Below are 13,442 nucleotides of genomic sequence, written 5' to 3'. Positions count from 1 at the left end.
GAGTTCAAGCCTTATGACCAACAAAAAAAAAAAGAGAGAGAGAGAGAGAGATTAAGTATTAGTAGTCACTGCTTAGTCTGGTGATTACTTTTTGTTTTAAAAGGGAAATGACCATCTTAAAAATAGCAAAGTTTAAGAAGAGAGAGTAGAAATAATCAGTGGCTCAATTTCTCTGGCTACTCTACCAAATTGCTCTGTTTACAACTGGTGCAAAACTTAAAATTTCAGCAATGCCAAATTATTATTCCCTTTGCTCTTTAGCTGTATAGGAAAACTTTTAATATTTCTCCCTCAGTTTTCCATGTGCTTGCTGTAGTCTACTTTGCCAAGATAAAAATGAAATGTTTAGTATCAAGCTCAACATTCCTCTCCCATTTCACTCTTAATTCGGCTAGCTACAGAGTTAAAAGGATAGGATTAGGAGTCATTAGACACAGTACTAAAGAGAATTAAAGGGCTTGTTCAAGGAGTATAACATCTGCTCCTCAAATTCCTGCCTAAACAACTAAGATTCCGATCAAAGAGAAGAAAGAGAAAGCCAGTCTGACAGTAAACTGGAGTCATGAGGAAGTAAATATTCTCTCGGGAGTAACTCTAACACCAGAGGAAGGCTTAGTGACATTGCACAATTCTTTCTGTGAAGCTATTCATGATAGGGAGTGTATGTCTGTAAGTGGAGGGGAGTGGGAAGGTGAAGATTGAGGATGCTTTCAAGTAGTTTTTGTTTGGCTAGCAAAACAAGCTGGGACATGCAAAACAGATAAACACAGCTGTCTGAGGCTGTCACTTGGGCCCCAGCAGCCAAGGTGTCCTGCAATAGTAAAAAAACGTACCAGAATATGAATCAAGAGTCCAGGGACACAAATTCTCTCTCTGCTAACTAGCTGTGTGGTAATGACCAACCCCTTCAACTTCCACTCTGTTTATTCTATGAAAAGTCAGAAGAGACTAGATAACAGGCTACAGAAAGAACTGAGCACAAAGCTCATGTTCTATTGGTATAACTTTGCTGAATCCTAGTTTCCTTCACCATTAAAAACAAAAACAGAAGAATAATCATTTATAGGATTAACATAAGGGTTAAAAATAATATATTCAAACTGCATACCACTGGCTCATGTCTGTAACCTTAAACTAGCTGGGATCTGAGGATCATAGTTTAAAACCGCCCAACCAGAAAAGTCCATGAGACTCCTATCTCCAATTAACTATCAAAAAGCTATAAGCAGGCTGGGAAGGTAGCTCAGTAGTAGAGAGCTTGCCTTGCATGTGTGAAGCCCTGGGTTTGATTCCTCAGCACCATATAAGCAGAAAAAGCCGGAAGTGGTGCTATGGCTCAAGTGGGAGAGCGCTAGCCTTGGGCTGAAGAGCTGAGGGACAGTGCCCAGGCTCAGATTTCAGGCCATACAGCTGACAAAAAAAAAAAAGCTAGACGCAAAACTGTGGTTCAAGTGGTAGAGTGCTAGCCCTGAGCACAAAAGGGACAGCTACTAAGCCCTGAGTTCAGACTTTCAAACTCCAGCACACAAACACACTCTGTGTGCGTGTGTGTGTGTGTGTGTGTGTGTGTGTGTGTGTGTGTGTGTGTATGTTCATAGGCATATTTGTGTCTATATACAGAAGCATATATGCATATATGCATATACATATATATACACACGTGTGTATATATATGTGTATATATGTATATGGATATATACATATATATGTATATATATACACACACAAAGACATCCTGAAGCAAGTAGTTACTAGAGGTTACTAGTGTAACCTCTAAGATCAGTTTGTTATATAGTACAATCATCCTTCATTCATGGGGAATGAATCAAAATCTGGAGATGCCCAAGTCCCTTATAAAAATATGGGAGTTGGGAATGTGGCTTAGTGGTAGAGTACTTGCCTAGCATGCATGAAGCCCTCACTACCACATAAGTAGAAATTCCTCACTACCACATAAATAGAAAAAGCTACAAATGGCGCTGTGGCTCAGTGGTAGTGCTAGCCTTGAACAAAAGATAAAAGGGAAAATAAACAATATTCTAAAAAATATAATAGTTATTTAAGAAAAAAACAAAAACAAAAAACTGCCATGCACTAGTAACTTATTCCTCTAATCCTACCTAGTTCAGAAGGCTGAGATCTGAGGGTCAAAGATCTCATGGGCAGAAAAGCCAAGGATTGTTCTCCAATTAATCAGTAAAAAGCCAGGATAGAGTATGGCTCAAGTAGCACAGTGCCATCACAAAGAACAAAGCTGAATCAGAGCATGAAGCCCTGAGTTCCAAGGGGGAAAAGTGAGACAAAAAAAGCTTCAGATTAGTCAAAACTAGAGATGAAAAGGTAGATAATGCCTGCAATACATATAAAGTCTTTTGTGATATAATGCTAGCTGAACATACGAGGACAATGCTGCATGAATCAGCATATTAAAACTAGATTAATATACGTCAGACACAAAAAACATAATACTACACAGTATATAAACTGAAGCATTTTAAAATAAATAAACATGGTAAGTAACAATTTTTAAACAGAAGTGTTTCTAAAGACCAAAGACAACAAGGGATGGTAATGATCACCTATAATCCCAGAACTCAGGAGACAGGTGAAGGATTGCGAATTTAGGGCAGATCTGGACTATACATTAAGTTCCAAGCCAGCATATAGTTAGCCCTCATCTCAGACCAAAAAAAAAAAAGCAAAACAAAACAAAGACTTAAAATGTGTTTAAAATCTAGGTTTATAAACTAAAAGGAAGATGTAAAAGGCTTATTTTACTTTTATTTGAACAATGGAGGTAGTCATATAAAGGTATTTTGGTATAAATCATTATAAACAGAATTAAAATGACAACAGCACTGTCCCATTATTTTCAAACATGAGAAAATTAAGTCAAATATGAAAATATTTAGCAAATACATACCACTCGCAAGGCTGAAGAGACCGAAATGCCTTAAAAGAAGCATCCATTCCAGCAAAATCCCAAAATTTAACATCATAGTCATATCCTCCAGTCACCAAACGGGCCCCTGAGGGATCCAGGCCCAAAGCAGAGACCTTTTCAAAAACAAAACAGAAAAAAATGCCAAAAATATGTACCTAGTTGGAGAAAAAACACTTCATAGTCTATTATAATCCTAAATTTTATTTTCTAATCTCAACTTCTCTATCCTATAGGCCCTGAAAAACAGATCATAATCTAATGCTACTTGTGAAAAGTGGGAATGGATGGCACCTTGTATACTCTTTTTTTTTTTTTTTTGGGGGGTCCGGTCGTGGGGCCTGAACTCTGGGCCTAGGCGCTGTCCCTCAGCTCTTCAGCTCAAGGCTAGCACTCTACCACTTGAGCCACAGCGCCACTTCCGGCTTTTTTCTTTTTGCTTATGTGGTGCTGAGGAATCGAACCCAGTGCCTCGAGCATGCAAGGCAAGTGCTCTACCACTGAGCCACCTTCCCAGCCCCACCTTGTATACTCTTTAACTTTGATATTACAAGTATTATTTCTTCTGAAATAAAGAAAATTACTTTTATTCTAATTGACAATTTTGGTTCAACTTAACCATGTACTCAGAATGGCTATCACCAGAACTTAATTAATAAATTAAGTTGCTTTTAGTAAGGAGAAAAATCTCACAAATAATTTCACTTTCTCAAAATCCAATCTTGAGGAATCTTTTCAAGACAATTTAACTTATATCTATATTAACATATCACAATTGAATGAAGACTACATGAATCTAAAGACCATGAGCATGAGCTCTGTAGCTCTAGCATGAGCAAGGTCCTGGTTTTGAACCCTGACATCTCTTATACAATAATAAATTAATTTATGAAAGTGATTATAAAATGAGAACATTCAGAAATCTATTAACAAGGTAGAAATTATCTTGTGTATATGATTATCAATGTTTACCACAATAAAATAGCAATATTTTATTTATTTTTATTTATTTATTTTATTTTTTTTTTTATTTTTTTGTGGGGCTTGAACTCTGGGCTTAGGCGCTGTCCCTCAGCTCTTCAGCTCAAGGCAAGCGCTCTGCCTTTTGAGCCACAGCGCCATTTCTGGTTTTCTAGTGGTTTATTGGAGATAAGAGTCTCACGGACTTTCCTTGCCTGGGCTGGCTTTGAACCATGACTTCAGATCTCAGCCTCCTCAGTAGCTATAATTACAGGAGTGAGCCACCGGCGCCCGGCTAGCAATAAATCTTTTTTAAGTAAGCCAGGCACTGTGTAATCCTAGCTATTTGGGAGGTAGAGATTGAGGTAATTACAATTCAAGGCCAATCCACCAAATTACACGGCCACCAATGGCTTCACATAATTGCATATACCAGTTATCCCAGCTATGAGGGATATACAATGCTGGGTGGAGTGTACCTGTTATCCTCAATGACAGGGAAAAACAAGTAGGCCAGACTGATTAGGGCATAAAGCATGAGGCTGCCTTGAAAATAACAGAGGCAAAAAAGGAGCTGGAAGTGTGGCTCAAATGGTAGAACAAATGGTTCACGTAGCAGGGATGTATACACATATACATACACATATGCATATCTGTATGCATACATATATATAAACAATATTTACCAAAGAAAACATTTTGTGAGATGATACTATTTTAACATCCACAACCATTATTTTTATCATTTCTGGATCTATCTCCATTTAATGACATTTATCCTCTCACTTTAAGAAGTGTTTTCTGGGGCTGGGAAGATGGCTCAGTGGTAGAGTGCTTGCCTTGCATGCATGAGGCCCTGGGTTTGATTCCTCAGCACCACAAAAAGCAAAATGAAAAAAGCCGGAAGTGGCCCTGTGGCTCAAGTGGTAGAGTGCTAGCCTTGAGCTGAAGAGCTGAGGGACAGCGCCCAGGCCCAGAGTTCAGGCCCCATGACTGGACCCAAAAAAAAGTGTTTTCTTCTTAAAGGGTAGTTTCATTGAAAAGGAAAAGTAAAGCAATATTTTTATTCTTTCATTTCTACATTTCACTCAATCAACTAACACTTTTTAGTGATCTTACAATAAGACACAACAACTTCTTACATCTCAAATGCTTTCTATTTATCTTTAAATAATATAAGTAGAGAAACAGGATAAAAATGCAATCTATATGCTAAGTAATATAATCTTAGACTCCTGTAGTGGCCAAATTTTATATCTTATCTCAACACTGGAAAGTAAACAAATGCATACATTCTACTAATACAGAAATACAATTAAGGTTACTAAAAAATTTTCCCACAGCATTTAAAACACAATTATATTTCAGTTTCATGTCTTCCATGTTCTAATATTAAAGAGAAAAGGTTTTTAAAGCCAACAACAACATTGACAATAAGTATTCCATTTAAAGGCAAGGCAATGACTATTTTAACTGAATATAAAAGTAATCTATTTTTCATAATAGCTGCAGCTTCTATTACATCAGCTGAGTGTATAATAAGGCCTTATTTAAAGAAAATATGTTCCATGTTCCACTTTTCCTTGCTAGTTAGAAAACCAAATATTTTAAACTTACTGTTTTAGTGCCATGTTTCAGGGTTATTTCATGGGAGTCAGGAATCTTTTGGACAGGATTCTGAAACAGGAAAATCCCGTATCAATGAGCAAACAAGCATATTTGGGAGAAACTAAATGTCATACTTGCATGAAATACATAATTTTTGAGGGATAGGTGAAAATGTTGAAAGGGGTGACATTGATCAAGATATACTGTATTTATAAACTGCTCTGGTAAATGGCAAGTACTCTGTACAATTACTTAAACACAATAATAAAAAGAAACATTTTTTTAATTGCATCACTGACTTCTTTTCTTTTTTTGTGACAATCTCAGGGCTTGGACACAGACCTGGGCGCTGTACTTGAGCTTTTTTGTTCAAGGCTAGCATTCTACCACTTGAGCCACAGCTCTACTTCCAGCGTTTTGGTGGTTAATTGGAGGCAAAAGTCTCCAGGACTTTCCTGCTCAGGCTGGCTTTGAACTGTAATCTTCAGATCCAAACATCCTGAGACATATAAGCCACCAGTAATATTTCTTGAATAAATAAACAAGTCACTGTGAATGCCCTGGAATACTTTTCAAAAAGCCTACACACTCGACCTTTCAATAACATGGTGACTATTTATCTTCTCTATTTAGCTATTTCCTGCAAATAACAATAAAAAAGACAGGAAAGCTACAATGTGTAAGTCTACCTCTATATCTCATTAATCATATTATTAACTCAGGAACACTTTGACTCTCAATTTCCTCATTGGCAAACCAAGGATAATAGCACTTGTCCCATAGGTTACTGTGAAGATAGTGTATAAAACTACTCATGGCATAGTCTTTAATACATGACATTCACCATTTATACATATACACATGTATGTATTTATGTGTATAATCACATTACATTGAAATTTTTAAACTTTACATTCAAATTTCAGATGAATGACTATGACCATGAAGAAAAATAGTGCTATCACATCAAATCAGCCTAAGTGACAGGCAGTGGAAAGCTACAGATTAATACAAGAAAGCTGGGTACTGGTGGCTCACACCTATAATCCTAGCTACTCAGGAGGCTGATATCTGAAGATCAAAGTTGGAAGCCAGCTGTGACAGGAAAGTCTGTGAGACTCTCATAGTCAATTAATCACAGAAAAAGCTGGAAGTGGCTAGTAGAGTGCTAGTCTTGGGCAAAAGGTGCTCAGCCCAGACCAGCAAAAGAAAATTTAAAAAAGATAGGAGAAATTTCAAGGTAAAATTATTACATACCAGGCTAACAATAGATTTAAAATCACAATAACAGAGAAATAAAGTTAGCTTTGTTTTAGACTGTTTACATCTGAGAAGTTACTACAGTTCATTATTCCACAGATTAAGGAAGGAGGAAACAGGAAACCAGGAAGGCACTGGACAAGAGCAATAAACAGCTGAGGAAATTTCAGTTAATTTCAAGACAAGGATATTTCTTTCTTATTTTTTTTTGTGGGGGGGGGGGGGGGAGGTCCAGTTGTGGGGCCTGAGCTCTGGGCCTGGGCCTGGGCGCTGTCCCTCAGCTCTTCAGCTCAAGGCTCTACCACTTGAGCCACAGCGCCACTTCCGGCTTTTTTCTTTATGCTTATGTGGTGTTGAGGAATCGAACCCAGGGCCTCATACATGCAAGGCAAGTGCTCTACCACTGAGCCACCTTCCCAGCCCCAAGACAAGAATATTTCTATAGGGTTTACTATACTTTAGAAAATGCTACGTGTGCCTATTGTAGAGACATCAATATTTCAAATTCAAAAATAATTTCAATGTACACTAATACAACCACTTTGGAAAGAAGTCTGAAGGTACCTCAGAAAGCTAAATATAGACCTTCCTAGCCATACCACTCCTAGCTATCTACCATGAGCAACAGGAACCAGGATACAAGGACACATGCACCTCCATGTTCATTGCTTCACTCTTCACAATAGACAAGATATGGAAGCCCAGACACCCCACATCCATTTGGTGAATGGATCCAAAACCTGTAGTACCTATATACAATGGAAAATTATGTAGCCATTAGAAAGGACAAAATAATGGCATTTGCAGGGAAATGGATGGAATTAGAACAAATGAGCAAGATAAGCCAAGATCAGAGAGACAAATAGCACATGGTCTCCCTGATATGTGGATATTAAATTCAAAATGCAAGGAGATATGATAAAGTAAACAAGACTCGAGAAACAAAGGATCTCCACTCAATTTGTTTCATTTCTAAATGACTCCATGTTCTTGACCACACATATGGTATATATATGAGCACATCTGAGGGAAGCTAGGAGGTAGATACAGAATCAGAAGTAAACAGGGAAAAATATATAACAGAGGGGCCCATCAGTTGCACTGGACATTGATGAAAATGAACTGAGCAACTAAAGGGCAGCGATGGGAGGGAGGGAATGAGAGGTAACGAGGGAACAGTTTACACTAAGCAAAAGGAAAGAAATATACTTATCATCCAATGTGGAAGAAATAGCATTCACAAACACTATAGACCATGATAATGTCAATTTGCCTTGTGAAGGTTAAAATGTGTTTGTGACTTTAAGTATCACTATCTCACAATACTGTAAAATTTGAGAAATTTATGTGATCAATCTCAATAAAAAAGTATTTAAAAATAATAATTTCAAAGTAAAATGAATTTTAGGCTATCTCTGCATTGAATGACATAAGCCACTGAAAACTTGTGCTTAAATACTAAAGAGCAGATGAAATATTACCCTTTGAGAAGAATTATGTAGTTCGTCTTACTTCATAAATAAAAACTACCTTATCACTCAACAAACAGAAACACTGTCATCAAAACAGCTGGCATGAAAATTATTTCATTTAATTCAATGAAGTATGTACCTTTATAGAAATAATTCCTAATGTTTAAAAGAAGAAACAAGGGGCTGGGAAGGAGGCTCAGTGGTAGAGCGCTTGCCTTGCATGCATGAGGCCCTGGGTTCAATTCCTCAGCACCACATAAGCAAAAGGAAAAAAGCCGGAAGTGGTGCTGTGGCTCAAGTGGTAGAGCGCTAGCCTTGAGCTGAAGAGCTGAGGGACAGCACCCAGGCCCAGAGTTCAGGCCCCACGACCGGACCCAAGATAAATAAATAAATAAATAAATAAATAAATAAATAAATAAAAGAAGAAACAAAAAACAGAATTTGTTTCAGGAGCTGGGAATGTGGCTTCCTAGTAGAGTGCTTAGTAGCATGCATGAAGTCCAGGGGTTAATTCCTCAGTACCACAAAAACAGAAAAGGCTAGTGCTGTGGCTTAAGAGGTAGAGTGCTGGGGCTGGGAAGGTGGCTCAGTGGTAGAGCGCTTGCCTTGCATGCTCGAGGCCCTGGGTTCGATTCCTCAGTACCACATAAGCAAAAAATAAAAAAAAGCCAGAAGTGGCGCTGTGGCTCAAGTGGTAGAGCGCTAGCCTTGAGCTGAAGAGCTGAGGTACAGTGCCCAGGCCCAGAGTTCAGGCCCCACAACGGGACCCAAAAAAAAAAGAGGTAGAGTGCTAGTCTGCCTCTTAAGCGCTCTACCACTGAGCCACCTTCCCAGCCCCAAGACAAGGGGCTGGGCCCAGGCCCAGGACTGGCTAAAAAGAAAAAAAAAAAATGTGTTTTGGTGTTTTTATTTTGGTTGTTTGTTTTGTTTTTGCATTTAAACTCAGGGCTTTTCCCTGATTTTGATGTACACCTCTCTCCCTTTTCCCCACTGTTTTATTTTTTTGAGACAGGGTCTCATTTCCTGCCCAGGCAAAAACCTAGCCCACTGATCTATTTTAGGCTTCTTATCATAGCTAGGATAATAAGTGTGAACCATTGTACCCAGCTTGGTTGAGGAGCGGTAGGGCAAACTTTTCACCCTATGCTGGTCTCAAACTATAATCCTCTCAGCTTCTCAAATAGCTAAAATTACAATCATGAGCCACCAGTGCCCAGCTGAGAATATAGAACTTTGAATTTACATTGGGAGTTAATTAAATGTTTAAGTAAATGTTTTTTAATTTAAAAATCAAAGTTTTACTGGAAATCACATAGGATATGACTCATAAAAAGCCCATATATTTGGTACAACTAAACCAACTAAAATAGTGCAATCCATCCTTTGGTAGCATATCATATTTGATGATGACTGTTCTTTTTCCAGAACTTTCACTAATGACTTTCGAAATATGGCTTAGTGTGAAATTTGCCAAAACAGTAAAATATTTCCAAGATCTTGCTGCCAAGGACCATCATGAACTAAATTATTTCAATAAGTAATTTACTATCAGAATTCATAATGGAAAAGATACCACTTTTTGTTTGGCTTTAGTTTTAAATGCCAACAAAAGGATTATTTCCCAAGATCTTTGGTCTTCTGCCCCAAAACAACAATGATAGTAAACATCTGGTCAAACATGAGCAATTCTATCTGATAAACATCCTCATAGTGTTTTCAAAAGACTTATAAATCATAAACAACCATTCAGGAATAAAGTCCTAAGTTTTATATGTGCACTACTATAAACTATAATAAAAAAGTCTACCCAATAACAAAGACCTATCACAGACTTGCTGGGAATTTATGACAGAAAATGAGGATTGCCAAAGGGAAGCTTGGAAATGATTACTCTTTTCTCCCATAAATTACCTAGGTTATAGCTGCCAATGCAGGACTAGAATTAGAATCAAATCTAATATAATGTTAATGCAGTTTGATGACTAAATTAACATTAATTTACTTACTCATTTAATCACCAGTTATATAATCATGTAACACTTATTATTTAATTATAAACCATACACCAAGTACAACAGTTATATTAAAGGCAACAGACCAGTAACAAAGACTGCTCACTAAAACTGTGAAGTCCATTGTCAGCAAAACAAGTAGGCAAATGAAAATGTCACAGATGCTATGACAGAAGTACACACAGCATTCAGTGCTCAATTCTACTCAGAAGAAGGAAAGGTTGCTTAGAAGATTGATATTTGAGATTCTTGTAAAAAATAATAGAGGTTTTCTAGAGGAATGTGGATAGCATCTTGGAAACAGTAACATGAATTTAACATTTTCTAAACTTCAAATACTTTTTTCTGACTAGTTAAAATTGCTAGGGAGAAAAAAGAGTAATGAAAGAAATATGTGCAAATCATATATACTAAAACAGGCTAATATCCTGAATATACTTTTTTTTTAACTCCTATAACTCAGCAATAAAACAATCAGATTCAAAAATGGACAATAGACTTGAACAGCTTTTTCTCCAAAGAAGATATATAAAGGGCTAATCAACTCATGAAAAGATCCTCAATATCACTAATCATTAGGGAAATCAAAACATAATGAGAAATATATCCCAGATTCAAGGCTAAAACTAATTGAAATAAGAAAAATATAATAACAGAAATATAAAGCTAATAAATTCATCCAGTGATAAGCTCAAGAACATATGTAAATGACAGAAGAAAAAAACCATAAACCAGTAACCAAAACAATTGGAATTACTAACCCAAACAAGAGAAAAAAAATCTCAAAGAATAATAAAATAAATAAGAAAAGAGACTTGGAAATCTGTGAGACTGTAATAGAAGATTTAACCAGTGTTACCAGTCTCTAAAAAAGAAAGAGGGTAGAGCTGAAAAAGCCCTCTAAGAAAAAATGACTGAAAACTTCCCAAACGTGTCAAAAAAACAAAAACAAAAACAAAAAAAGGGGCTGGGAAGGTGGCTCATGGTAGAGCACTTGCCTTGCATGCCTAAGGCCCTGAGTTCGATTCCTCAGCACCACATAAGCAAAAAGAAAAAAGCCGGAAGTGGCGCTGTGGCTCAAATGGTAGAGTGCTAGCCTTGAGCTGAAGAGCTGAGGGACAGCGCCCAGGCCCAGAGTTCAGGCCCCATGACCAGACCAAAAAAAGCACAAAAACTACACATTCAAGAAGGTAAAGCTCAAGTGGTATCAAGTGGTACTTTGTTGAAAATGATCTATAGACAATGGAACAGATTAGAAGACCCAGAAATAAAACCACAGTTGATATTTGACAAAGGAGCCAAAGACATACAGTGGAAAAAGCATAGCCTCTTCAAATATTGGGAAAACTGGGCAGCCACATGCAGAAAACTAAAAGTGGACCCTAGCCTGTCACCATACACTAACATCAACTCAAAATGGATTAAAGACCTTAACACCAAACCTGATACTCTGAAACTACTGCAGGACAGCGTAGGAGAGACAGGAACTTCCTGAACAGAGTCTCAGGATCACAACAAATCAGAGAGAGACTCGATAAATGGAACTACCTTAAAATAAAAAGTTTCTGCACAAGCCGGGAGCTGGTGGCTCACGCCTGTAATCCTAGCTACTCAGGAGGCTGAGATCTGAGGATCGCGGTTCAAAGCCAGCCCGGGCAGGAGAGACTGTGAGACTCTTATCTCCAATAAACCACCAGAAAACAGGAAGTGGCGCTGTAGCTCAAGTAGTAGAGCGCTAGCCTTGAGCTGAAGAGCTGAGGGACAGCGCCCAGGCCCAGAGTTCAAGCCCCACGACCAACCAAAACAAAAAAAAAAAAAATTTCTGCACAGATAAAGAAATAGCAACCAAACTAGAAAGACAGCCAATTAACTGGGAAAAAACGTTTACCAGCAATATATCCATTATATACAGGGAACTCAAGAAACTAATCCCTCACAAATCTAGCAAACCAATCATTAAATGGGCAAGGCAACTAAAGAGAATTCTCAGAAGAAGAGATAAAAATGGCAAAGAAACACATGAAGAAATGTTCATCATTCCTGGCCATAAAGGAAATGCAAATAAAAACAACACTGAACTACCACCTTACCCCAGTCAGAATGGACCACATCCTATATTCAGCCAAGGACAAATGCTGGAAGGGATGCAAAGAAAGAGGAACTCTATTGCATTGCTGGTGGGAATGTACACTAATACAATCACTTTGGAAAGCAGTCTGGATGTACCTCAGAAAGCTAAATATAGTCCACCCCTATGACACAGCCATACCACTCCTAGGCATCTAACCTGAACAACAGGAACCAGGATACAAGGACACATGCACCTCCATGTTCATTGCTGCACTCTTCACAATAGCCAAGATATGGAAACAACCCAGATGCCCCACTACAGATGAGTGGATCCAACAATTTTGGTGCCTATATACAATGGAATATTATGCAGCCATTAGAAAGGACAAAATAATGGCATTCCCAGGGAAATGGATGGAACTAGAGCATCATTTTGAGTGAGGTAAGCCAAGAGCAAAGAGACAAATGGCACATGGTCTCCCTGATATGTGGATGCTACAGCCAAAATGCAAGAAGATATGAAAAAGTAAACAGGACTGGAGAAAGGACTTCCACTCATTTTGTCATATCATTACTAAATGACTCCATGTTCTTGACCACAAACATGGTGTGTGTGTGTATATATATATATATATATATATGTGTATATATATATATATATATATACACACACACACACACACACACACACACACATATATATATATATATATGCGCACATCTGAGGGAAGCTAGAAAAGGACACAGAATTGGAGGGAAACAGGAAAATATACAACAGAGGGCCCATTGATGAAAAAGAACTAAGCAACTCAAGGGCAACGATGAGAGGGAAGAAATGAGAGGGAAAGAGGGAATAGCTTACACTAAGCAAAAGGAAAGAAATGAACATATAATCTGATGTGTAAGAAATAGTTGTATTGTCAAAGCTCATAGTTTTCACAAACACTATAGACCATGATAATGACAATTTGCCTTCTGAAGATTAAAATGTTTGTGACTTTAACTAAAGTATCACTATTCCACAATATTGGGAAATTTATGTAATCACCTAATCTCAACGAAAAATCATTTTTTTTATTTTTTTTGGTCAGTCATAGGGCCTGAACTGTGGGCCTGGGC

The 13,442-nt window shown here is 37.7% G+C and overlaps 1 protein-coding gene across 2 annotated transcripts in view; it reads right to left on the bottom strand.

Annotated features, from left to right (window-relative positions):
- Positions 1-13,442, bottom strand: part of Wdr70 (WD repeat domain 70) — a 220,470-nt gene that overhangs the window by 174,931 nt on the left and 32,097 nt on the right. For both annotated transcript variants that reach the window (XM_042690611.1, XM_042690612.1), the window contains 2 exons: positions 5,519-5,578; positions 2,924-3,057 (listed from right to left, as the gene is read on the bottom strand). In XM_042690611.1, the coding sequence (XP_042546545.1) occupies positions 2,924-3,057; positions 5,519-5,578 (194 nt within the window). The remainder of the gene's footprint in view (positions 1-2,923; positions 3,058-5,518; positions 5,579-13,442) is intronic.

This window comes from Dipodomys spectabilis, unplaced genomic scaffold, assembly GCF_019054845.1.
Source record: "Dipodomys spectabilis isolate Male_0828 unplaced genomic scaffold, ASM1905484v1 ptg000138l, whole genome shotgun sequence".
Taxonomy (NCBI): domain Eukaryota; kingdom Metazoa; phylum Chordata; class Mammalia; order Rodentia; family Heteromyidae; genus Dipodomys; species Dipodomys spectabilis.
The sequence above is the reverse complement of the archived record's forward strand: the minus strand, read 5'-3'. Positions and strand labels throughout refer to the sequence as shown.